At 48.5% G+C, this 26,392-nt stretch overlaps 1 protein-coding gene across 1 annotated transcript in view; it reads right to left on the bottom strand.

Moving 5' to 3' along the window:
• Window positions 1–26,392, bottom strand: part of LOC137898618 (plasma membrane calcium-transporting ATPase 1-like) — a 29,725-nt gene that overhangs the window by 2,338 nt on the left and 995 nt on the right. Inside the window, exons 2-21 of the mRNA XM_068742661.1 lie at window positions 21,887–22,084; window positions 20,310–20,567; window positions 19,964–20,089; window positions 19,428–19,570; window positions 17,477–17,486; window positions 13,241–13,258; window positions 12,037–12,210; window positions 10,753–10,967; window positions 10,310–10,552; window positions 9,541–9,782; window positions 9,184–9,421; window positions 7,733–7,912; window positions 7,442–7,529; window positions 7,160–7,266; window positions 6,730–6,921; window positions 5,599–5,812; window positions 5,301–5,512; window positions 5,033–5,140; window positions 4,185–4,367; window positions 973–1,120 (exon numbers count right to left, since the gene is read on the bottom strand). Coding sequence (XP_068598762.1) covers window positions 973–1,120; window positions 4,185–4,367; window positions 5,033–5,140; window positions 5,301–5,512; window positions 5,599–5,812; window positions 6,730–6,921; window positions 7,160–7,266; window positions 7,442–7,529; window positions 7,733–7,912; window positions 9,184–9,421; window positions 9,541–9,782; window positions 10,310–10,552; window positions 10,753–10,967; window positions 12,037–12,210; window positions 13,241–13,258; window positions 17,477–17,486; window positions 19,428–19,570; window positions 19,964–20,089; window positions 20,310–20,567; window positions 21,887–22,084 — 3,297 coding nt within the window. The remainder of the gene's footprint in view (window positions 1–972; window positions 1,121–4,184; window positions 4,368–5,032; window positions 5,141–5,300; window positions 5,513–5,598; window positions 5,813–6,729; window positions 6,922–7,159; window positions 7,267–7,441; window positions 7,530–7,732; window positions 7,913–9,183; window positions 9,422–9,540; window positions 9,783–10,309; window positions 10,553–10,752; window positions 10,968–12,036; window positions 12,211–13,240; window positions 13,259–17,476; window positions 17,487–19,427; window positions 19,571–19,963; window positions 20,090–20,309; window positions 20,568–21,886; window positions 22,085–26,392) is intronic.

Here is a 26,392-nt window from a genome sequence, read left to right as displayed (position 1 = left end):
CTACAGGTCAGCCGTGCTGCTCTACAGGTCAGTGCTGCTGCTCTACAGGTCAGCCGTGCTGCTCTACAGGTCAGCGGCTCTACAGGTCAGCAGGTCAGCGGCGCTGCTGCTCTACCGACCAGTCGGGTTCTGTTTTGCTGTGGTCACAGGAGCTTCAGTCCTCGAGACATGAACCTAAGAGACGTTGACCAGATGCCGCTGCAGACTAACACACGGTTGTCTAAACATAACCCCAAAGTTCTCAAGCAACGTAACACCAATGAAAGCCAACATGCAGCCTCCTGGAGGGGGACTTGAACCATCCTCCCGTTTCTATTGACGCTGTGGAAGCACAAGAGAAAAGGCAAAAATGAGCCGAGTCGTCAGGGAAACCTCTCTGGGTGAAACTATCTTTGGAGAGCAACACGGCCGTAAACGAAAACCCGACAAAGAGACAAGAGAAAGGGAAGAACATTTTAACGAGTGAATCGCAGCAGCTGCAGAGCGACACAAGACATACCGAGGAGTTTCAATCAACCACCCATTAACAATCGTCAGCGATTTTAAAACCAAACAAAAAAGATTCCATTTTTGCATTTGCCTCTTCTGAACAACAGTCTGAGTGGAGGCGGAGCCAAAGCAAAGTGGAGTCGCTGCACTCTGGAAGGTTCAGCGCAGCGTCAGAGCATGATGCAGGAACGAAGCTCGTACAGAACAACAAAGCTAACAGCTTAAAAGATCCCTCAAAGGTGAGCAAGTACGAAAGGACAGGAGCCCCCCCCCCCCCCCCCTCTGATGAACGATGTCGAGGTGGCGGAGCAAGCAGAACATGGCAGGAATGTTGAGAGGGTTGGAGACGATGCGATGCAGCGGGATGGCAGGAGGAGGATGAGGATGAGGAGGAAGGGGCTCAGATGTGTGGAACACCGCTGGGCAGCTCTCCTCCTCTCTCCGCCCCAGAAGAGGAGCTGGGGAGGGGTTCGATCTCATCTCCGGTTTCCTCGATGATGGGGGCGCGAGCCTCTTCTTCTGATAAGGGGACAAACTCTGGATGGGCCATGAAGCTGTGGATGGAGCTCCGGGACTCTGGGCTCTGCAGCCCCTCGTACAGGGAGCTGCGGAACGCGTTCACCACTTTAATCTGGAAGAGAGAGAGGAGAGGAGCGTCACACGTCGAGCAGATCAAAAGCGTTGCCAAAGAGACGGCAGGGGGGGGCGGGACTCTGAGCAGGGGGGGGGGGGGGGGGGGCATTAACATCAACCACGGTTGCAGGTCAGACAGATGATGTGAAGAAAACTAAAGCATCAACACAAAAGGTGAAAACAAGGTTTAGATGAGGCGGATATAGAGGAACTAGCACACACACAAACACACACACACACACGCACACACACACACACGCACGCACACACACACAGCTGAAAATGAGTTGACGTTGACCCGTAATATGCAAGCCCACAGACTGGCTGAGTGACAATCATTATTACAGGATGAGTAAAAAACGATCAACTCATAGGCTGCCGTTGACGTCGACGTCAAAAATATAAAATGATACATTAAAAGCAATGTTGAACAGAGAATGATTTTGGATTAGCGATCGGCCGGGAGAGACGGAGATGATGGTGAAAGTGGGATAAATGCAGGCGGCTCAGACTCGAACAGAGAACATGAGAAAGGGCGTGGCGACGGCATCATGGGGAGCACGATTGGGTGGAGGTTTGAATTCCAATCCCTCGATCTGCTGCAGCGCTCACCAGCAAAAACAAACAAACATGCACGTCTATCAAATACGAAGAATTCCCCCATAGATCCGTGAATAAACCGTTATCTTCAAAAGGCTTTTCTCAGTGTTGGGATGTTTCCGGTGTCACTGAAACACAAATATTAGCATCGAAGCCATGAGGGGCGACTTCTTCTTGGTGAAAACAGCCTAAGTTCAACGGACAATAACGAAAGAACGGAAGAAGCTCGACGTTCCTCTTTCTTCAGGGTTGACGTAGCAGCAGAACTCAACCGCGTGGCAGCGCTGGATCCCGGCTCTGAAAACCACTGGCAGCCGATGGGTTAAAAGGGCTACGCAGAAACGCTGACAGGATGTTTTACACCGGCCCCACCGGCCCCACCGGGCCCACCGGGCCCCTTGAACAACTGGAGCAGCTTGAGGTGGAACTCTGTAGCAAACCGAAGCTGAGAGCTCTAAAGGAGTTTCATATTCCCGATTGTCCACCCTTTGCTTTGATCTCAGCCTCCTCTCAAGGAGCTCCACAACACCTGGAATGGTTTTCACTGCCTTCCCAAGGATACTCCATCCCATCCGGTTTGGGCTGAGCTGAACGCCCTCTAGTGGTCAACAGAGCAATGACCCCCCCCAAACACGCCTCCAGTCTGGGGAGGGGCTATTTGACCAAGGAGAGTGATGGTGTTCTGCGTCACATGACCTGGTCTCCACAGTCACCTGACCCAAATCCAGTCCAGATGGTTCGGGAGCTCCGTACAAACTCGTTCGAGACTGTTGGATAAACCGTTCCAGGTTCTGTAGCGGTTCTGTTTCCTACATGAGCCCATCTGGGTTCTAGTTTTCCTGCCTTCAGTGAGAATCTACAATGAGAACAGTCATGAAAATAAAGACCATTAAAGGACGAGGTGTGTCCAAACGTTTGAGCGGCAGAGACAATCGATCAGTTCAGTTTGGACAGACAAAAAGGGGGGAGGAGCTTCATGCAAATCAAACACAGAAACAAAGTCCAGCGAGAGGAAGCAAGGTGTTAGCTGGCGTTTAGCCACCGACTCACTGCCTGCAGTAGAGGAGGAAGCAGCAGCGGGGGCAGCCCCGGCTGAGTTGGTGAGAGAGGAGGAGGAGCTAAGCCCTATGTGGGTGGGGCTAGACAGAGTTTTGGCAGCAGTTGCATCATTGTGCTGGCTGACAACAGAGGGCTGGCGGCGCAGGGCGCCGGGCACCGGCGCCTGGCCCGTCTGGAAGGTATAGACCACATCCATCTGAAGGAAGGACAGTCACAACACTGTTAGATAGTCGAGAGACAAAGTGAGAGGAAGGACATAAAACAGGCGGAAAAGATGTTAGAGCGGCGAGTTTATCCCGTTGATTGGTTAAAGGTCAGGAAGGCAGAAAGGACCAGCGGGAAAAGACAGGAGGGACAGAGGGACGAAGGAGGAGAGGCAGCACACTGAAAGCACAACGGGAGGAGAGGAGGACCGATTGGCTGATGGAGGGAGGCGCCGCGTGTGCCAATTATTCCCCCTCTGCGTTTGGCTGCTGAGGCAGGAAGAGGAACACCAGAGACAAGAAGCCAATTCTCCTGCCGTTGTGTTGCCTCCGTCTTCCGTCTCAGGAAGCGTAAAGTTCCGGATTACACCGAACACACATCGCTGCTGCGCTGCTTTGGTTTCTCAGCGACGGTCGTCTAAAAGCTATGAAACAGATTCCACTCATTCCTCGGAGGACTTGGCTTAAGGGTTGGGGTCAGAGGTTGGGCTGGGGTTAAGGGTTGGGGTCAGGGGTTGGGCTGGGTTTAAGGGTTGAGATCAGATGTTGGGTTGGGGTTAAGTGTTAGGGTCAGGCTGGGGTTAAGGGTTGGGGCCAGGCTGGGATTAAGGGTTCGGCTGGGGTTAAGGGTTGGGATCAGGGTTAATGTCAGGGGTTAAGGGCTGTGGTCAGGCTGGGGTTTAGGGTTGGGGCCAGACTAAATGTTCGTATTGTAGCTGTGATGAAATGTATTGATTGAGGTACAATGTACAGTAACACTATAATTGATAATCCATGTTTTAATCTTTTTCAGAAGTTGTATTATTTTACGTATTTACTGCTCTAACAGCTGGTTGCGAGGTCAGCGCGGTTCATTCTCTGCTAGCAGGGTGGTGCCCCGTCTTTATCGGTAAATAGCTATTAATGTTTGCCATAACTAATAATCATTGTTTTAATCACTAAACTTTGAATGATTGAATTAATAATGATTATTTCCTGTAACCATTCGCCACCATTTATTAAGCGATGCCTTTGAAAGAGCTCCTCATAACGAAGGTGGAGCTAAATGTCATTTTGAGCTCGTTTTGTGCCTTCTTCCAGAGCCTCCTGCATCACCATAGCAACGGAGACTTCCTGCTGCTCTCATCACTCTGACTGATTAACGCCACCTTGGAAACAACAGAAAGGCGTCTGGACCGGGCGCGGTGCTGCTCGCCGTACCTGCGTCTGGATGCGGTTCAGTCCTCTGAACCAGAGGATCTGACCTCTCCTCAGCTCCATCTCGGCGTGGTCAATCTCATCCGTGCCCTCCGTCAGCTCCTCCTCGTGGATCTCCTCCTTTGTGATTCCATGGCCTGCTTCCTTCAGGAACTTCAGGCGGTGGGTGGGAATGGCTGAGATCAGCTGAGTCCAACAGAAAACCGTGTTACCGGAGGGTCCGTTAAAAACACAACGCGTCCTGCTGCTGATGGAGCATGAGGCAGCGAGTCTGACCCTTCAGACCCATTCGGGGGCCGATGGCTCAGATATTTAATCCCAGACTAGCAGCACCGGTTTCTTTACATCGAGTCACTGGAGAGTCGCTTCAGGGACACGATGTAAAATAGGAGTCAGAGACTGGCAGCAAGAATCACGTAGAGCCTGAACCCGGATGTGTACGTGTACGTGTACCCAATTCTGGGGCTGCTGCTCATCTAAACAGACGCGGCCTGGTGGCGCAGTGGTCAGCACTGTTGCCTCACAGCGAGATGGTCGCGGGTTCGTGGCCGTTCTGTGAGGAGTTTGCATGTTCTCCCCGTGTCTGCGTGGGTTCTCTCCGGGTTCTCCGGCTTCCTCCCTCCACCAAAAACATGCAGCTCAGGTGGATCGGTTACGCTACATTGTCCGTAGGTGTGTGTGTGTGTGTGTGTGTGTGTGTGTGTGTTGCACACACACACAGGAATTGCACTGCTTTCAAGCTCATTACCATGGCGATGGTTGTGATGGCAACCGTGCAGCAGTGCATGTGTGACAGAGAGCAGTTTACCGCCCCTGCTTTGAGGCGGTTTGCTCTGAACCGGGTTCCTCACCTGACCCCAGAGCAGCTCGCCGACACCGATGAACACGCACCACAGCCATTGGTCGAGAGTCAGCGCCGTGCAGGAGAACGGCTTCCCTCCGAACTGAACGATGAGGATCTGGAAGGGAGCCAAGCTGTTAGCCACGTTAGCACGCACATCAACGACCTGCAGGACGAAGGCCCCAGCACCACGCCACAGAAGATGAAGATGATGATGGTTACCTGCAGGACGAAGGCCCCAGCACCACGCCACAGAAGATGAAGATGATGATGGTTACCTGCAGGACGAAGGTCCCCAGCACCACGCTGCAGAAGATGGGGTTCCTGTAGATGCCCTCAAACACGTTCCTCTCCCCGTGAATCTTCCGGGCGTTGATTTCGTTGAAGAGCTGCATCATGACGAACACGTTGAACACGATGGTGTAGTGCTCGGACGGCGGCGAGTGCAGCGGCGAGTTACGCCCACTGTCGATGTCGAAGAACTTCTCACCTGACAAACACACAATCGGGAACGTCCACTGAAACGGAGTTAACGTGAAACGGGCCGAGGCGGCGGCGCAGACGGGCTCGCCCTACCAGCAAAGAGCAGCGTGAAGATGATGACGAGCTGGTACACGGCGTGGCCCAGGATGTTCTTCATCATGGTGCGAGAGATGAGAGGCTTGTCCCGACCGTAGGGCTTACGCAGCAGCAACGACTCGGTGGGAGGCTCCGTGGCGAGGGCCAGGGACGCCAGCGTGTCCATGATGAGGTTGACCCAGAGCATCTGGACGGCCTTCAGAGGAGAGTCCTGCAGGAGGAGGAGGAGTTTGAGTCGCTGGACAGACAAGCGTTCAGTCTCAGAGTCCTGGAAGAGGCCGGAGGTCGACTGTTCATCTCCATTAACGTGTGTGTTGATGACTCTCTTTCCCTCACTTGATCAGTTTTGGAGCCCGAGGCTAGATCGGCGCCCGTTGCCGTGGCGATCCAGAGAGGAGCAGTGGGCCCAGAACACTCATCCCTCCTTCCAAAGGTCAGGACAGCACCAGGAATGCGCCAAGCAAAACCAATATTTACTTTATGACGGCCCCAGAACTCTGCCGGGCCTTTCACAGCGCGGGATGGGACCGGCGGCGTCGCCGTGACGACACCGCCCTGCGTTATCTTTTACAGCGTGGGATGGGACCGGCGGCATCGCCGTGACGACACCGCCCTGCGTTATCTTTTACAGCGTGGCATGGGACCGGGGGCGTTGGCGTGACGACACCGCCCTGCGTTATCTTTTACAGCGTGTGTGTGTGTGTGTGTGTGTGTGTGCTGGCGGCATGTTCGTGTGGGGATGAGGTGAACAATCAGACAAAAACAAGAGAGAGGAACAAACAAAATAAATCAGCCGAGGAAGGTGAGAGTGTGTGTCTGCCTACCCGTGTGTCTGCCTACCTGAGTGTCTGCCTACCCGAGTGTCTGCCTACCTGTGTGTCTGCCTACCCGAGTGTCTGCCCACCCGTGTGTCTGCCTACCTGAGTGTCTGCCTACCCGAGTGTCTGCCTACCTGTGTGTCTGCCTACCTGTGTGTCTGCCTACCCGAGTGTCTGCCTACCTGTGTGTCTGCCTACCTGTGTGTCTGCCTACCTGTGTGTCTGCCTACCTGTGTGTCTGCCTACCCGAGTGTCTGCCTACCTGTGTGTCTGCCTACCCGAGTGTCTGCCTACCTGTGTGTCTGCCTACCTGTGTGATGCAGGCCCCGGTGAACGCAACGATCACGGCCACCACGTTGACGGTGAGCTGGAACTGCAGGAACTTGGAGATGCTGTCGTAGACGTTCCGTCCCCACATGACGGCCTTCACGATGCTGGTGAAGTTGTCATCGGTCAGGATGATGTCAGACGCCTCCTTCGCCACATCCGTGCCGGCAATTCCCTAAAAAGAAGCAGATGTTCTTGTGTAAAGTCAGATCGACAGTGATCCTGTGCTGGGTTTGTGCCCCACCATGGTGCCCATCTTTAATGACACCATGACATGCTGCGACTGTCGGCTAAAGGAAATATCATTTCATGCCAGGATCGGAATTTGAATCAAATCTCCGGATTTTATTTTTGAAAATGACACAGAACTGAAGGAGATGAACGAAAAGGTAGAAAAATGAAGAAACGGTTACCATGGCAAAGCCAACATCGGCTTTCTTGAGGGCGGGGCCGTCGTTGGTGCCATCTCCCGTCACTGCCACCACCTGCCGGGTCTCACACACCGTGCTGTCGATGATACCTGATCAAAAAGGAAGTGTCACTTCAGAGATCGCAGCCTCAGAACAGACAGGAAGAGCAAATGATTCTGGATTCTGTTCTTCAACTTCAAATCCAAACAGTAGAACGCTTCTTCCGTAGTTTGGTCTGAAGCGTCACAACAAGCCGTTCTGAACGTTGCGTTTGACCGAGCCCACCTTTGACCAGAGTGTGTTTGTCTGTTGGCGAGGACCGAGCCAGAACACGAAGTTTGGGCCACACTTTGTCCAGACGCTCTTGTTCCACCTACAAAAATGCAAATGAAACATTTAGAGAAGACGGAGGCGTGTTTGTCACTCAGAGCTCAGACAGCCAACGAACTGAGGATCCTCATGCTGTTTGTCGCTGCTGAATGTTGAGGCTCGCAGGTTTGAGCGAAGCCTTCCATTCAGTACTGGGAACGTTGGGAGTCATTCTTTGGTACGGTTAGCATGATGTACTGGTTTCACCTCGCCCTGGTCGTTTCTGATCTGCTGGTTGAACTCCTTGCCCTCCATGCAAAGGAAATCCTCCCCGGGTTGAATGATGCCACATTTGGTTGCTATGGCGCGGGCAGTGTTGATGTTGTCTCCGGTCACCATGCGCACAGTGATGCCTGCTTGCTGGCACTTAGTGATGGCTGCGGGCACCTGGAAGGTGAGAGAGGAAGGTCAGAGAAGCCTCAGCTGACTCGTTGGTCCTTTTTTCCTTCCCATGATGACACTAGAATAAACGCAGCTGTACGTGGATCGTCTGCCCGAGACGTACCGCCCTCGGCCTTTGGGGCGCGGCGCTACGTGTGAATGCACCGAATGCATCGGTCGCAGGCCAACACGCCTCTGGTTGGTTGTTACAGCTCATGAGATCTCTATCAACAGTTTCTATCGACATCGGTAGGAAGTAAAGGAGCAAGTGTTTCAAGAGTTAAAATGAATTGTCACAGTCATCACTGAAAACTGAATACGTGCGGCAATGGAATGAAAAGACTTAGCAACCGTCACTAGGTGGAGTGTGACTACTCGTTCTGTACCTCCCCCAGGGACACGGACACACACACACACTCATTATTTGCCAGAGGCAGTGCAAAGACAATCTTGTTCGATGAGCAAACGAATCTCTCCTAAACAATTACCCCGGAGACTTGATTCAGCTCAAACTTGTTGTTGAGTCTTTCCAGGCCTAAAAGGGAAAACAGGAAGAGTCTGATTCTCAGCGGCGCTCATGTAGAGCTCACGTAGAGCTCACGAAGAGGTCACATAGAGCTCACGTAGAGTTTACGTAGAGGTCACGTACAGATCGCGTAGAGCTCACGTAGAGTTTACGTAGAGCGCGCGTCGAGCTCGCATAGAGGTCACGTAGAGCTCATGAAGAGCTCACGTAGAGGTCACATAGAGATCGTGTAGAGTTTACGTAGAGGTCACGTACAGCTCGTGTAGAGTTTACGTAGAGCGCACGTCGAGCTCACGAAGAAGTCACATAGAGCTCACGTACAGCTCGCGTAGAGTTTACGTAGAGCTCGCGTAGAGGGCGCGTCGAGCTCACGAAGAGGTCACATAGGCGTCGAGCTCACGAAGAGGTCACATAGAGCTCACGTACAGCTCGCGTAGAGTTTACGTACAGCTCGCGTAGAGGGCGCGTCGAGCTCACGAAGAGGTCACGTAGAGGTCACGTAGAGGTCACGAAGAGCTCGCGTAGAGCGCGCGTCGAGCTCACGAAGAGCTCGCGTAGAGCTCACGTAGAGTGCAGTCCATTTACCATTTACATGTGACTGAATGTAAGTGACATCAGGCACCCTGATCAATTTTAATGAGGACTAATCACCAACACCCTTCTCAGAAACTGTTAAAGCTCAGCCTGCGTGGGCGACAGGACGGCAGGAAGAGTTCTCAGGAAAGACAATGAAAATGAATTTGTTCAGTACCTCATGCCTGACAGGGTCCTCGATTCCGACCACAAGGATGCAGGTGAGGTCATTGAGGATGTCGTGTTCACAGTCCCAGTCTGGCTCGCCAGCATCAGCAGGAAAGTCCCTGAATGCCACGCAGATGGTCCTCAGCCCGTCACAGGCCATTGGCTCAATCACCTTACGCACCATCTCATCACGGTCCTTCGGCTTAAAGACGCGCGCTTCGCCCTGGGCGTCCAAGACACGAGAACACCTGGGAGAGACAGAGTCACGACATTAGCAGTAAAGCACGATGACGACACCACCCCTCCCCGCCCCCTCATGCAGACAAACACCACCCTCTTCCTCGGGGACAGATCCACCAGTTCTTACTTTCTCAGGATGATCTCTGAGGCACCTTTGCTGTACATTCGGAAGCCTCCGTCCACGTTCTTCAGCACAGTGCTCATGGACTTGCGCGACGAGTTGAAGGTGTAAACCTTGTAGAGTTTCTCTTCAGGGATCTCGTCTCTGATTGGCTGGTAGTCCCTCTTCAGGTCCAGCACCAGGCCTAGCAGAGCGCACTCGGTTTTGTTGCCCACATGGCGGGGAAGGCCACCTTCTCTCTCTGGAGGCTGAGAATGATGATGGATTTAGTTTACTTCTGCAGCAACCACACACATTATAATCTACATTATAATTCCTCAACCCTTTCAACACCACGATACTGGGAATGCTCAGGGAATATACATTTATGACAATAACTGCTAAAGTTCTGGCCCATCTTCTCTTTCTTTTTGTCTGTTCTCTGTTTGGACGATCTCTGTGTTGAATAAAGTCAACTGGACCTGCAAGAAAAACTATCACTGTTTTATCTCGCCTCTCATCCAGCTGGTGGGGCGTTCCATTTATTCTACCCTCGTGGTGAGAGTGTAGGCCCCCCGCTAAAAGGAGGTTCATATGGAAGAAGCTCTTCCTAAAAGCTTTAGAATAGAGTTGTAGAGTTAGAGCTTGAACGGGGCGTGGTTCTAGGGCTACCGTTACTGCCACCATTAGCTCGTTCTGGGGCTGCGGGTACATGGAGGTCTCACCAGGCTGGGCGTGGTTCTAGGGCTACCGTTAATGCCACCATTAGCTCGTTCTGGTGCTGCGGAGGTCTCACCAGGATCTTGGTGGTGTAAGCCGAGTTGATGGAGATGCTGTTGACCATCTTTTCCAGCGTTTCTGGTCTGATGACATCGGGTTCAGGGATGGCTTTGTAGTGGGTGTCGCCAACGTATGCCTGCACCACCGTCATGCGATTCATGGTCAGCGTGCCCGTCTTGTCGGAGCAGATGGCCGTGGCGTTGCCCATCGTTTCACAGGCGTCCAGGTGACGCACCAGGTTGTTATCCTTCATCATTTTCTGAAACATGGACATGAGCATCGCTTTAGGCCGAGGTGTGTGTGTGCTGTTTTTAAATCAATAATTGACCTGACCTTAAAGTTCATGCATTATTATAAATGTTGAAAATGTCAAATTCTCAACAAATGCAACACGATTCTGTTTGGACTTCCGTCAAGCTTCCATTTCCTGCCGTCCGCTTTGCTCGCCACCCTGCACACCTTGACAGAGAAGGCCAGCGAGATGGTGACAGCGAGGGGCAGCCCCTCAGGAACAGCCACGACCAGCACGGTCACGCCAATGATGAAGAACTTGACAAAGTACTGGATGTAGATCGGGGTGCAATCAGCCGTCCAGGACCGGCCCTGGATCCCAAAGGTGTCGATCACAAAGTAGAGGATGAGGATGATGACAGTTACAGCCGACATGATCAGGCCTGGTTCAAACAGCAGAGAGGGAAGAAGGTCAGTTTCATAAATACACAGGCCCTTTAGAGATATATATATATTATTGCTCCATACTTAGGGAGGTGATGTATAGATTTAAACAACTAAAATATTTCAGACACGTTTGTTGGATATGACAGCAGAAATGAATAATTTAAATGAAGATTTTATTCTTGTATGCAAAGAATGACTTCGCTGGAGAGACTGTCTCTGGGCTGGCCTGGGGGGGGGCGGTGGAAGATGGATGGTTTATACTGCAGGTGTACTAACCATGGCATCAGGTCCATTTGCCAGAGTAATGTGTCTAACTTAGCCTTGCTCTGGTGAAGAGCAGAACCTTTTCCTTTTTCATACTGTGGTGAAGCGATGGATGTTCAGTTCAGTCTCAACTGTAGCGCTAGACGTCATTCAAAGTGGGAACGACCTATGAACTCGTCACCTGCCGACTGTAGCTGCTGCTAGCTGCGGGAATCTGGCTAAACCGTCCTCCAGTCGACCGGGACCAAACATTCCTCCACTCTCTAGTAGATGAGACAATCGTCTCGTTTGCAGCCGCTTTGTCCGTTGATTACGGGGGTACACCTCGGATGTGTCACCCGGGGGGGGGGGCACACATGAACAGACAGCCACTCACACACAATTTAGAGTGATCAATTACCCTAAATGTCTCCTTTCCTTTTGTGAGGGGCAGTTAATTGCTGAAGTTGCCCTGTGGCCGGTGGCTCCTCTGTGCACGAAGGTCGACTTGACGGCACAGGAAGACCTTCAACGTTGGAATGAATCATGAACACATCAAACATCTTTCCATTAAACGTGAGCGCTGCCTCTCGGCCCTCTCAGTGCCTGACTGCTACGTGTATTAAAGGGACAGTCCACGTCGCGGGTTTGCACCTTCCTGCCGCTTGTTGCCATGTCGGCTGACATGATCACAGGGTTTTATATTAAAGTAGGCAGCGTGCTTTATTTTTGCTGTGGGCACAGACTGATAAATGGACATCAACAGCATGTGTGTGTGTGTGTGTGTGTGTGTGTGTGTTTGTGTGCGTGCGTGCTCCTTACCAGCCTTCCCGATCTGGACAGCCAGTCTGGTCAGTTTGCCCTGCAGCACTGACTTCTCCTTTTTGGTGACATTGACCTTCTTCACCGGTTTGGCCTCCTCTTTCTCCTCCGACTCAGCGGCCTCCTCGCTCTTTAGCGGCTGGATCTCAAGGGCGATGCCATCCTGAGTTTTGGCTGGAGGGGAGCGGGTAAAGTGTAGGATGGGGGTGGGGTGGGGGGGGTTATAGGAGGAGGAGGCAGGATTTAATGGGTGAAGTTAGGGAAGGCAGGACCGGGATGAGGCGGATGTTCAAGATATATGATTAGGAGAAGAGGATGAGGGAAGGCAGGTGATGAATTAAATTAATGAGTTAGGATAAATTCCAAAACACAACAAAAATGGACGGAGCAGGGTTCAAGAGTGGTTTGTGGATGAAGGGTAGAGAGGCAGACAAGAGGTCACAGACAGTCAGAGGGGAAATGTTATTATCACTAGCATGGCGACCGTTGGCTGCAGCAAGTCATTAATACACCGCCACACACACATCCATGAGAGGCCTGAGGAGGAGGAGCTTCCAGAGGAAACACACACAGTTCAAAACCAAGAGCAGCAGATACCGGAAGGGTTTACCCAGAGGCTGTCGATCGCACGCACACACACACACAGACACACGCACACACACACGCACGCACGCTACGCACAGGCACACGCACACACACACACAGACACACACACAGACACACGCACATACGCACAGACACACGCACATACACACACACGCACGCTACACACAGGCACACGCACATACACACACACGCACGCTACGCACAGGCACACGCACACACACACACAGACACACGCACATACGCACGCACATACGCACAGACACACGCACAGACACACGCACATACGCACGGACAGACACAGGCATGCACATACACACACACGCACGCTACGCACAGGCACACGCACACACACACACAGACACACGCACAGACACACGCACATACGCACAGACACACGCACATACGCACGGACAGACACAGGCATGCACATACACACACACGCACGCTACGCACACGCACGCACACACACGTTTGGACTTTAGTTGGGGTCTGTTTGTCGTATTTGAAGTCCGTTATCAGCCTGTTCTCGTCGTGGTCTTTAAATCAGCGCCGACAACCTGGGATGATTTTTAACTCAAAGATTATTAACATTTAAAACTGGACTTGTTCTGATTTGCTGGTTAAATTGATGCATAAATATTCAAATGCTGTCAATCAGCAAATATTTTCCAATATTAAACCCAACTGCAGAATCACTGCTGGTAGCAACAATCCCAACAGAACACGAACATGAAGCAGCCTCGATTCCAGGAAGTTCAGAAATCCCAAGATTCAAACCGTTTGTTTGATGCAGTTCATTTTAGTTTTTACTATTTTTTATCTTATCGTCACCATTGCTTAATAATCAAATGTAATCCTAATAAAATTGATCTGCCATAAAGTTTACTTTTATAATAGGTTTCCTGATTTCTGGCTGCAGAACTTGAAGCACATCAGAAAGTCTTTGCATAATTTAGAGATTTGCGCACATACAGTAGATTACAATGACGACAAAAACTCACAAAAGTACTGCACAGTCCACATGAACAGGGAATAGAAGGGAGGGACTTATAATGGAGGATGTCTGCATGCCAACGCAACAACAGAAACATGTAAGAGAGCGAGACAGAGGTTCAGAATAGCAATCGAGTCATAAATATGTTTTCTAGCCTCACTGGTCATATTCTCATTCGTTTAAGGGGAATGAAAAAGCAGGGAATGTACCTTTAATGTGTATTGTGGACAAGCGTTCATGGTTATTGTCATCGTCTCATCAGGCTCATCATGAGAAACTTCCCACAGGAAAGTCACTTCATGACAGAAAGACATCTGGGCAGTGTTAATGCGTGCTAATGCGTGTTAATGCGTGGATGAGTCTGTGTCAAACCAGGAAGCTGTGGCGCTTTATGCACGCGGTCCACTCTGAAGACAAACCGACACAGCTGCACAAAGACAGGACTGAGACGCACTGACCAACCACAGAACCAGAAACAGGCGCAGGACTTAACCACCAGAGAACGCATGGCGGGCAGAGGAAGAAGGACAGCAAATGAACAAACAGAAGAAACTCAAAGGATCACCCCAAAAAAACAACGACCCCCCACAGCAATGCAGAACCACGACACAGAAGACAGGAGGAGGCTGCAGGACTTCAGCAAAACACCCTGCAAGGAGGCTACAGTGAGAGCAATGAGAGGAATCAAAGACACCCAAAGGACGGATGACAGCCCACTAACAGGGCAAGGGTGCAACTCCCACTCAGATCGCCTCGCTTCAGCCAGAACACAGCAGCACACAGCCCGGCTCAGTCATCAGAAGGTAGCACATGTGATGTGGCATGATATAATATATATATATGATGAGGCATAACTTAACGATAAACCAAAGAGAAAAGAAAAGGAAAGAAATAAAAACTGGAGTGAATGAAAGGAGTGTTAACAGAGCGGCGCAGGATTCATGATGACACGACACACACCTGTATCTCTGACTCGAACTAAACCATCCCATCTCTTCTCATCGCTTTCTCTTTGTTTTTATTTTACACATGATATCTTTATACAGCTGATGAGTAAATAGATTTGATGCGTGCTTGATTTAGAACACTCAAAAGGTATTACAGGGAATCAACAAGTCCCTCCTGGGCTCATAAATATCATCTGCTCGCCGGAGGATCTCGTGTTTGGGCGAATGGCAGCGAGGCGAGGCGCGTGCCAACCTCTGAGTCACTCTGGAAGTAGAGGCAAGACTTTAGGTTCGTTTCTCTGAGTAGCCTGCCTGAGCGTCTCCCATTGGGAACACCCTCAGTGTGACATCATCAGTAGCTGCTATTGCATTCCAGGATTGGCTGTCAGGGAGGGTGGAGACCCTCGCCTTAAAAAGGGATCTGCCCATTAGTCAAAAAAAGAAGGAAGCCATCACTTCTTCCTCGCCCTGATTGAGCGAAGAGGGTGGTGTTGTGTGACACTCACTCGTGCTACTCAAAGAACCGCGGCTACACGAGTCATCGAAAGTCTTGTGAAGAGGGTTACCATGGCAACCATGCAACTGAAGGTGTTTTTGGAGGCGGTGAAGTGCTACTGAAGCAGTAAGGATTTTCATGAGGATTATTTTGTTGTTGACCATCTGAGAGAGAATGTGTGTGTGTTTCCTGCAGCAGATGATCGATCCATGGGAAACTGGGAGGAGGGGAGCTGTGTGTGCGTGTGCGTGTGTGTGTGTGTGTGTGTGTGCGCGCGTGTGTTACAACAGCTTGTAGAGGAAGTTGGACATATGTTGGATCGCATGGGACATGGAGGAGTGTTGGCTCGTGGAGTTTTCAGAGATGACGCCGCCACTAGCATGCAGTCATCCAATCCTGGGGAGGCTCTCATTCACCCGGGTCATGGAGCGTCTCTGTGTTGAATCACATCAAAGCTTGAAGACATTTCGCCTCTCGCCCAACAGGCTGCGGCTGGACGGGAGTTCCAGAGATGAGGTTTGAGTTTCCTGGGGAGGGAACCAAACTGCATTGTGTGTGGAGGACAGCTGATGGTTCCAGTCTCAGGTAGATGGCTTCGTTAAAGAAGGCGCCTTCGTGACTCCCCCCAGCCGTCCAGAACCAGAACCCAACGAGGCTGCCTGGGTTATGAGGGGTGAAACATCTTCAAGCTTTTCCTTCCCATCCAGGTGATTTTAATCATCACAGACCTTCATGAAGGCCCCGAGGATGTGTTTGATCATCGATGCAACTCGAGTGATCACGTGTGCTGTGTTTGGTGTGAGCGCTAAGGGACATCTTAAAGGCAGAAATATTTGTCCAAGCACATAAAGTACATTTTATGGAGAAAGAAAATCACTTAAATAATTTGAGAAAACTACATTTCATGTTCCACCATAGCAGAGCCACGGACCGCTGTGCTACGCTGCGATTGGCTGGATCACAATGGGGCGTTACACATTCCTGGCTTTGGACCATTTTGGAAAATAAATAATAAATGGCAGTATTGAACATACATTTTGCCGTGTTACTTGAAAACATTACAATTATAGCAATAATAGAAAGAGTTGTACAATAATATCTAATGAGAATACTATCATATTAGAGACATGTGGAAACTGTTACAGCCTGTTCTTTTAATTAACTAAAATTAAGATTATTAAAGTAATTTCATAGATTTAGATGTATTTTTCCCCATATCAGAAATCACCAAGCAAGCTACATATACTGGTATATTAGTAATAGCAAATGTACACAATAGCAAAAACGTGATGTATTTGAGCAACAAATATTTGTTCTCTCAAATCACATTCTTCTGAGTGATCATTTCTCTATTATTAAAGCTTTGTAAAAACTATTATTTGAACTCCAAATGCCCAAAGAACTAATGAATAAAAATCCCAGTCATCCTATTGGAGTTGCCATGACAACTGTGGATGCTATGAATGGCTGTTAAAGAAGGTTGAGAGTTGCACCCTTTTACTGGTTAAGCACGGCAAATGAACATTCCCCCTTGAACAGCAGAGAGAGAGAGACCAGACTCCCCTCCTGCTGTCGTGTGGAGGGTGAGGAGGTGATTTGCAGGGAGGATGGAGGGACAGAGAGCGACAGATGGACAGATGGATGAATGGAGGGGTTACCTTTGTTGCGATTTTCAGGGGGTCCTTGTTTTTTACCTGTTCGGACAGAGAGAGAGGGCGGAATGCTGATAAGATGGCTAAAAGGAAAAATAAGATCAAAACAAACTGAGGGAGAACACAAAGTTCAAACTGATAGAAACCCACAGTGTGTGTGCCGTGTGTGTGTGTGTGTGCGTGTGTGTGTGTGTGTGTGTGCGTGAGTGAGTGTGGTGGGCAGGAATGGCCCAATCAGAGGAGAGAGACACACACATTCCTGGAGCAGAGAACAAAAAGCCACGATGGCTGAGCACAACAAACCAATCAAATGATCAATACATGAAAACAAATGAACACGCCTGAACTTATTCGTGTCCTTGTGTCATAATACTTAAAAGTCATGTATTCAGCTTCCGAATTGAACCGCGTGTTACTAGCTGTCACACCCAAACGGTTCCTCATTGGTGCCTCATTGGTCCCTGATTGGTGCCTGATTGGTCCCTGATTGATGCCTCGTTGGTCCCTCATTGGTGCCTCATTGGTCCCTGATTGGTGCCTCATTGGTGCCTCATTGGTCCCTGATTGGTGCCTGATTGGTCCCTGATTGGTGCCACATTGGTGCCTCATTGGTCCCTGATTGGTCCCTGATTGATGCCTCATTGGTCCCTCATTGGTTCCTCATTGGTTCCTCATTGGTGCCTCATTGAATCAGAAGCGACATGAAACCTAACCTTACGTGGACTTCAACTGGTCGAATAATAACGTTCGACCCTCTTGTGCTGTGAGTTTTCTGAAGATTCTTTTGACACAATTTGTCCTGATTAATCAAGTTTAAAGTTTCTCATCCATTCGTAACTTCAACAAAGCAAATGAACGGTTGCATCTACATTTTCATTTACAGTTTGAAAAGACTGGCTTTGAATGTTTCTGGACAACATTTAGCTTTATTTTTCCCTGAGTTTGGGTCCGATCAGTACCATCAGGGTTTGGGTCACTCGGATCAACACCACACACCCCACCTTTCGGGGGGGCAGAAACAGAGATAGTCACCACGACTCTCTCCGGATCAATCCCACCCCCTTTTTTTGTCCACCTACATTGTACATATTATGTGTCTTTTTAATTTATTGTTATTTTGCATAAATTGAGTAATTTAATATTAGTTTTATTTGTATTGTTAAATGTCGATGATTTATGTACGAAGGACTTTCAACGGAAACAAGACCGCAAGGGCTTTTTAGAAACGCTCCTCTTAGACAGGATGTTTGACTGTATTTGTACTGGAATACTTTCTATCTAATAAATATATTCATCATCATCAAGTTTTTCTGCCATGGAAACGGGTGCTGGTTGGTCAACTTGGCATTTTCCCCTAATTCGAGATCAAAGCTTTAGATATGATCGTCTTGAATTCCGTTTTTCTCCTTCACTGTGGAGATCTGAGCTTTTACTGGAGCCACAACACACACCAGTGTGTGTGTGTGTGTATACGAGGAAGCGTTCTGGCTTCAGACGTGACAAGTCTAGAAAGCCCGTGACATTAAGTCTCATCCTCACTTGTCTGGAGTCGTGGCTGGTTTCATACTGCGGAGGGAATGAGGCACAAATGAAGTCTGTGGTTAAAGCCTAGGGAACCTGTTATGCAAATGAGGGCCCTGACAAGGACAGAAACAGACGAATGAACAAGATGCTAATGTTCTCTTTCTCTGCTCGTCTTCAGTTGCATTTTAATTAAATCATGGGTGAATAAATCTTGTGCTTCCTCTCTTTGGAAATGCATTAGATGAAAGCGTCGTGTTGAAAGCCAGCGAATAGAGACCAAGGTGCGAACGTGAGCGTCTCTCTCCGCTGAACTGGTACATCCAGCCAGCCGACAGGAACGCAAACTCCAACGCATAGCACAGATGATCAGACAAAAACAAAGTAAAGAAGGGACATGGGTAAAGGGGGGTTAGCGTGACCACAAGCAAATCAAAAGCAATAGAGACGGCCTGCTGAAGCCTGCCCTGGGAGAGCGCCACGCCCACCTGGAGGACGGGACGTTGGACCGGAACATTTTTATACACTCAAATCAATATAAAGGCCATAAAAAAAACCACAAATAAATGAGACCACAATGTAGTTATTGAGAGGACAAGCCAAACAGATCACTGATCAATAATGATTCCATGGCTTGCACTTGCAAAGATGACGGCAAAAGTCATCGGGTCTTTGATGTCGGACGGATGTAACAGAAGCTGTGAGCTAGTTAGTCGAGCATCGTGTGCCGGGTTGGGACTGACTATAGTCCATCAAACGCAGAGCACGGCTTGTACACGCCTACTCCTGCCTGCCAGGCTGTGGTTGGACACAATTACAAGTAGTTCTACAAGTTGTACTGCATTCAGCTCTCACGCCGGTTGTGCTGAATGGCTGCTCAACAGACATGAGGACTACAGCCCAGTCTCACTTATTCATTGGTGACTTTGTGATCAGAGTGAAGCTCCGTCGTGTTTCACAGCCGGAGCCCTCAAACCGCCCTGCTGGAACTCTCCCTGCCGAGTCAGCTAATTCAAAAGGACAAACTTCAAATCAACGCCAGAAAATAAAAACCTGAGCGCAGTCCGGTCTGACCACAGAGGCTGACAAGCCACACTTTTCTCCCAACACCTGACACATCCTCATATGACCTTTAACACGCGACACGAGGTGTGTTTTGGAGATGTGTGACAGACTCTGTCTGCCTTCTTACTTTTCTTGACCTTCTTCACATCGTCCTTTTCGCTGGCGCCCAGCAGAGTAAAGATGATTCCGGTTTGGGAGTTGAGACCAACAGCTGAGACCACCATCCTGCCTGATCCCTCCATTACATGGGTCCCTATATCAGGATTCAAAGAGTTCAAATTCACAATGGAAAAAATGTATACTTTTTCTGCCTAAGCTTCTATTTCAGTCCATCACTGAGTATTTATTGAAAATAAAAAGGACCACGACCCCCACCTGGACAAAGTAACATCTAACAATTCTGGAGTTTCATGTTCTATTGTAGTTTGTAAAAATGTATGTGATGCTTCAGAGAGACATTTTATCGATAGAACTATACTGAATGAAAACAACAGCAGCTGACTGATTGGATTGATTGATCAGCTGACATTTTGTATGGCCTAATATGGACAGCATGCATGTCAGCAAACAAAGACAGAGTCAAACAGAAAACGTCAATAAGAGTGAACGACTTGGTCCACGGTTCAAGGCTTGAACTTGCTCTCACCAGAAAGCAGCATTGGGTCCTTCTCTAGAGACTTGCGGACCTGATCTGACTCTCCAGTCAGAGAACTCTCGTCGATCTTCAGGTCATTGCCCTGGATCAGAATCCCATCAGCAGGTAGCAAGTCTCCTGCAGACACAGAGGACAGATGGTACATTTGACTCTCATCGTAGTTACTGTACGAGTATGGAGATAAGAGGAGGGAAACAGAAGGAATATGTCTGATTCTGTCATCAGTGTCCCCGTCTGCATGTTCCCCAGTATCTCCCCACCTTTTGACCACACTGCCACGCCCCATGACAATTAGACTTGTTGAGTAAATGTTAAGTCTGCTGTCGTGCTTTCATACCATATTTGATCTGAGCGATGTCTCCGACTACGATCTCAGCCACGGGGATCTGAATGACCTGCCCTTTGCGGATGACGGTGAACTTTTGTTCCTGCTCAATGCGGCTCTGAAGCCCACGGAACTGCTTCTCCTTGGACCAATCATTGAAGGCTGTCACCAGCACCACAATGATGACTGAAAACAGGATGGCGGCTCCTTCGATCCAGCCAGCTTGAGCCTCGCCTTCATCCTCCACCCCCGACGCCGCCTGGCCGCATGCTGCAAGAAGATGAGAACATGCTGAATCAAAATCAGGCTCACCAAACAAACCTGTGAGGATGTCGTTGCAGGAATTATAATGTTCTACGCTGCTGTCACATTTAACCCCTTTGTTACGACCACGTCGCCGGTTATCTTAATGAGGAAAACGTAGATCTATTAATTAAACTTTTCACATCAAAATATTGCAGGTACTTGACAGCTCAATAAACATCTTGAATTTCAGACCCTGGTCTAAATAAAACTGCTCCTAAAATAAAGGAATTATGAAATCCCACTTCCCAGAACTCAATGAGTTAAAAATTCCAGTTTAATTCCAAAGTGTAATTCGTTGAGAAGAAAATAATTTAATACCCATTGAAGGAATACAAAGCGCTTAAATCAGCGAGGACTGGATTCTGAACCATATCCAAAATCAAAGTGGAAAACTGAGGTCACAGGCTGATCAACCACTCTTAATGTGTGTGTGTGTGTGTGCGTGCGTGTGCGTGCGTGTGCGTGTGTGCTGCATGCATGTCTGGGCATGCTCCTGATGAGATGACGGATGGTCTCCTGGGGTATCTGTTCCCAGACCTGGACCTGGACCTGGATGCTATGAGACATGATGTCCCAGTGGGCGGGCTAGGCAATACCATCAATGCCTTCATCATTCGGAAACTGCCGACACGCTCCAGCCAGTGAGTCCGATCACTGTGAACCAGAAGGAACCCAGAAGATCTGAACAGCAGCCAGGGTAGCGCTGGTCAGCACGTAGAGGACTGTGGGGCCCCCCACAGGCCATCACTGAGCCGCCACCGAACACGCTCTCCACCACATCTAAAGACTGGTGGTGTTCTCTGGCTAACGCCAATCAGGCTGCGCAGTGCCTTGGTGTGAGCACAGCCCCCACTAGTGGACGTTGGGCCCTCCTCCCACCCTCATGGAGTCTGTTTCTGACACCAGAGGCCTGCTGGAGGTCATTTTGCAATCCTCTGCCAGTCCTCCTCCTCTTCCTCCGGGCACAAATAGACAGCGCTCCTGCTGCTGGGTTGTTGCCCCCTAACGCCCTCCCCTCCCTGCAGAGAGGGAATGGTCGGTGACCGCCACCCACCCCTTCACAGGGGTTGTCTCTGTAATGGCCTGTCCTGTCCATCAGTTCTGCTTCACACCACATGGATTTATACTCTGATGATTGTGTCTTCCCTTAAGTATATATATATATATATATATATACACAGTATATATTACAACCAGCTGGGTCTCCAAGTTACAACAAATTCCAAATCCACACACAAAATAAAAATAAAATGAAAATGGGGGGTGTCGTGGACAATACTGACCTTCAGCGTCGCCCCCTGGTGGATGATAAAAGGACAAGCCCAGCGAGATGATGGCGGCAATTTCCAAGATTATTAGGGTGACGTCCTGCAGAGCTTCCCACACCAGTTGTAGGAATGTTTTGGCCTTCTTGGGGGGGATAAAGTTCTGGCCAAATGCTGTGTGGCGTTTCTCCAAATCAACAGGGTTACCAGAAAGACCTGAAAGACACGATCATTCACATCAGAACAGAAACATGCTGCTTTCAACCTCTCAAGCAGCACTCCCTCCCAGTGCCTCTTCCGTTGGTCTGTGGAACGGCCAGCTGACAAAGCCGCCTTCATCTCTGACGACAGTGAGACTCGGAGCCGCGACTAAAGGGGGGGGGGGGGGGGGGGGCATATCATATCACTGCCGATAACGCCGGCACAATTATTAATATGGTATAAAAACGTCATATGGCGGTATTCTGACTTGTTGGCGTTGGCGTCATGTCGTCGTGTGTTTCACGCACCGCTTACGAGTCCGATGGCGAGACGAGACTTAAGAACACTGACTGTGGTAACCACGTTTTTAATGCCTTTATTTGAGCACAGCAGCCTCAGAGGTAACACGGGTATGTCTCCTTGAGCCGGTCCCAATGCAGAGGGTGGCAGCCGGAGGGCAGCCGGCGTGAAACTTTGCCAGGATTAAGCATGCGATCGACTCGAAGGTTGATCTGCTGTGGCAACGCCTGATTGGACAAATCTTTGAGCAAATTCTGTGCACAAGGTCAAAATGAGAACTAATGAGAACTGGGTGTTTTTCCGTCCTCAGTGAGACGGAGTGGGAAACAACATGGCTGCTGTGGGTGTGGCGGTTCGGGGAGACGTGCAGTGGAACGTGGTCTGAATGTCAACAGATGGCTTCGTCAGGAAGGAGACCCCCCGCCAGCCAGCGCCGGCCGGCGCCATTCGTTTCACTAATGACCTCATTTGTTGACATGTAATAAATAAGACAAGCTAAAATGAACATAAGTGATGTAAAATAGGAGATTAGGCAATTCAAGGATTAGATGGAGCGACCGGGGGAATGCAGATGAGATGAGATGAGGTAAATTGAATTGAAGTCGAGTGAATGCAGGTGAGAAAACAATGATGCTTTAATGAGATGATAGATGAGAACAGAGGTGTGGATTATGCTAAATAAGGGATTATGGGAGCTAAAAATAAAAAATGATATGATGGAAATGTGATTTATTTTTTTTAAACACATTTCCTGAAATGATACCTTGTAAAATGGTAAAAAAAACACTGCACTCAACTAAAGTTTTCTCATGTTCTTTCCTACAAAATAAAGATTCAGCTGTCAAACAAATATCAAGTGCTAATTTCACTAATGAAGCCTAAAACTGAGGCGGCCAGTGTTGAGAAAGTAACTAAAGTAAATAGTAACTTAAAAGTAATATTTTTACTTTACCCAGGAATGAGTAGTGTAACTAATTACTTTTTCATTTTGAGTAATATTACATTTACTTTTTTTTTCCAAAAGTAATATATTACTTTTTTCACTCCGACCGGATACGGAAACGATTCGTCCTCGTCTGTTTTTAAGGTCGGTGGCGTAAACTCGATGCATTCCGTTTGGCGTTGTTTTGCTGCTCGCTGCACCACGGAGGCAAGACTGTCTCTCCGTGTTGGTATGTCTCCGCCCCTTCAGAGTGTAACCCGTTCAATGATTGGCTAACAGAAGCGACAGCCAATCAACTATTGTTAGTGAATCAAGGCTATTTAGTACGAAGGAATAAAACGTATTCACATACGGGTAATATAATATAACTATTAAACCATTGGTTTAGTGTCAGCAGGCTTCTGCAGGGATTCGTGATGATCCTTTGAATCACGTGTCCTGGACGAGGGACGTGAAGAAACCAGGAAACCACAACGTTTAAATCGGTACCGTATTAATTTAGCACTGAAATCACAACCTGGAATAAAAAGGCATAAACTAGTCGCTGAGTTTAAGTGTTACCAAATGTTTGTTCTATGGTTAGTTAGACAGTCCAATTTATACTGAGAAATATATTTATTCTGGATCAGGATTTGCTTTTACAATTTAGACATTTCACATTCAATTTTAGAATACAAAATTTTTCATATTTACATAAATATTGGAGATGTATCTAAATTACAGTAATTGTTTGTAGTATTGATACATTCAGAATGTTGTGATGCACATTCTGCACAACTTCTAACAGTTATAAATGTTTTTCTTCACTAATGTGCATATTGTTTGCATTGAAATGCACCAGCGCACGTTGCCTCATGGCCCAACTGAAGTTGTTCAAAAAGTGTGTTTCATAGTTCAGATCGGACCCCTTTATTTCTGGTGAGTGAATTGAAAGCAGATTTTAAAGGATAGGATTTTTTGAAAAAGCCTCAGTTTTAAGTAAATGAGTAAATCCAGATGTTTCAGTATCCAGAAGGGGAATCCGGATCGCTCTCAGACCAAGACCCGTCGTCAGATTTTTATTCATCAGGATCCATCCAGCAGTTTTTCTGTAATCCTGCTAACAGACAGACAAACTCTGTCAGAACCAGAACCTCCGTGGCGGACGTAATTATAATAATGTAATTTACCAGTACGTGTTACAGATGTAAAAGGTTTCATCCTCACATCATGTGCAAAAACAATAGAGCATATAGCTGTCCATGCAGCTGCACGCTGCACTCTGCTTGAGCGAATCAGGACGCTGCAGCGTCTGCAAATGAGGCTGAACATTTGATCATCATCAGACAGGTCGGGACTCAAACCCGGTTTTATCCGTTACGTGCAGTCTGAGACGTGTTTGAGGAGACAAAGTCTTTCACATGAAAACCTCAGAAATGACAGCAATTAGATCATCCCCTCGCTCCCCACCGGACCGCTGACAGGACACACTGCTCATTAGCATTTTCCCAAAATATCCGTTTATTTTTAGGTCTGGTTCTGTCTTTGTGAAGCGCTTTGCTTGGAATAAGGTTCAGATCCGATGCGTCTCGTGCTCAGAGAATGTGTGGCCTCGCAACGTGAAACGCATTTTGTAAAATCATGAGGACGATCAATGTCCTCCGAAGACAGAGAAGACCGATTGATCAATACACGTTAACCCAGGGGACGCCAACAGCTCAGCGTTCCATCAGCGTTCCCACTCACAGAGAAACTGCATGATGGCAACCCTGCTGCAATGTGCGAGGTGATTGGCCCACATTTGAAAACTCTTGAGGAGAAGTTGTCATTTTATATCTATTCAGCCCCTACAGAATGCCTTGACTGGGTTAGGAACCCACACAGCTCAGTATCCGGTGCTGGAAAGGACCCGACTTCAAAGGAGCAAGAGGAACTCACTGATCTGAAACAAGATGGTGGTTTAAAGCTAAACTTTGCTGATCTTCCTTTGGACAGTTTCTGGTTATCTGTTGCCAAGGAGTTCCCCATTCTAGCCAACAAAGCTATTCTGACATTGCTCCCGTTTTCAACCACACATCTGTGTGAGCTGAGCTTCTCAAGCTCGACGGCAATAAAAACTAAAAACAGAGAGAGACTGAGAGCTGCTGAGGAAGAGCTTCGTGTGTGTCTTTCTACCATTACTGCCAGGATATCCATTTTGTGTTCATCGAAACAGCCCCAGGTTTCCCACTAAGTATAAATACATTAAAGAACTATATTATTAACTATATGTATTATAATAAAGGTAATCTAATCTAATATGTACTGTGTTAGAGTGCCATTTTGGAGTTTGTAAATGTAAAGAATTTACAAATGAAAAACGAATGTCTGTTGCCATATAAAAACGACCCGCTCATGCCAGACTAAATAAAAGGCACCCAGAGTCCAGGTAAATGATGGACGATAGAGCAGCCAGCCAATTTGGGGCTCGACCCAAAGCAGAGGAAATGATGGTGTGAAGGTCGGAGCATGACAAAAAAAAAGGCAAAACCCAGACAGCAAGCAGGGCCGTGTTCGAAGCGGGCTGACACTCAGGCTAGCAATCTATAACAAACAATCGATGTTTGTCCTCAAGCTTTAGGGTTCAGGGCTTTTCCCTTCACTTCTTCTTTGGAGTGAAAATAAAATTACAGCTTCTTCATTAAAGTGAGTAATTTCTTGCGTAGAGGACGCGACAACAGCTCTCCCTTGATTACTAATACAGCGATGATCTATGGACCCATTAGGGGAACAGGCTGGAACTAATTTCAATCATGGAATGGACCGATGGTCTCACACACACACACACACACACACACACACAGGATCAAAAGATGAGAGTGGGAGTGAGAAACAACAAACGTCAGCCATTTTCTGGCTTCACACGCGCCTCTGACCACAAATGAAGACGTGTTGATTGTGTGTTTCTCTGTGCAACCAGCCTGTCGGCCCGTTTGGACAACTGGTTTATAAGGACGGATGATTTTGTGTTACTCTATCTGCATCTGGATTTATTGCCCTCCAGTGCCCCCGAAATGTGTTTTTGAAGTCCTCGTTCAAAATCTAAGAGACGGCTGAGGCTA

Source organism: Brachionichthys hirsutus, chromosome 8 (genome assembly GCF_040956055.1).
Source record: "Brachionichthys hirsutus isolate HB-005 chromosome 8, CSIRO-AGI_Bhir_v1, whole genome shotgun sequence".
Lineage (NCBI taxonomy): Eukaryota > Metazoa > Chordata > Actinopteri > Lophiiformes > Brachionichthyidae > Brachionichthys > Brachionichthys hirsutus.
Note: the sequence above shows the minus strand (reverse complement) of the source record. Positions and strands in the feature narration are given on the sequence as shown.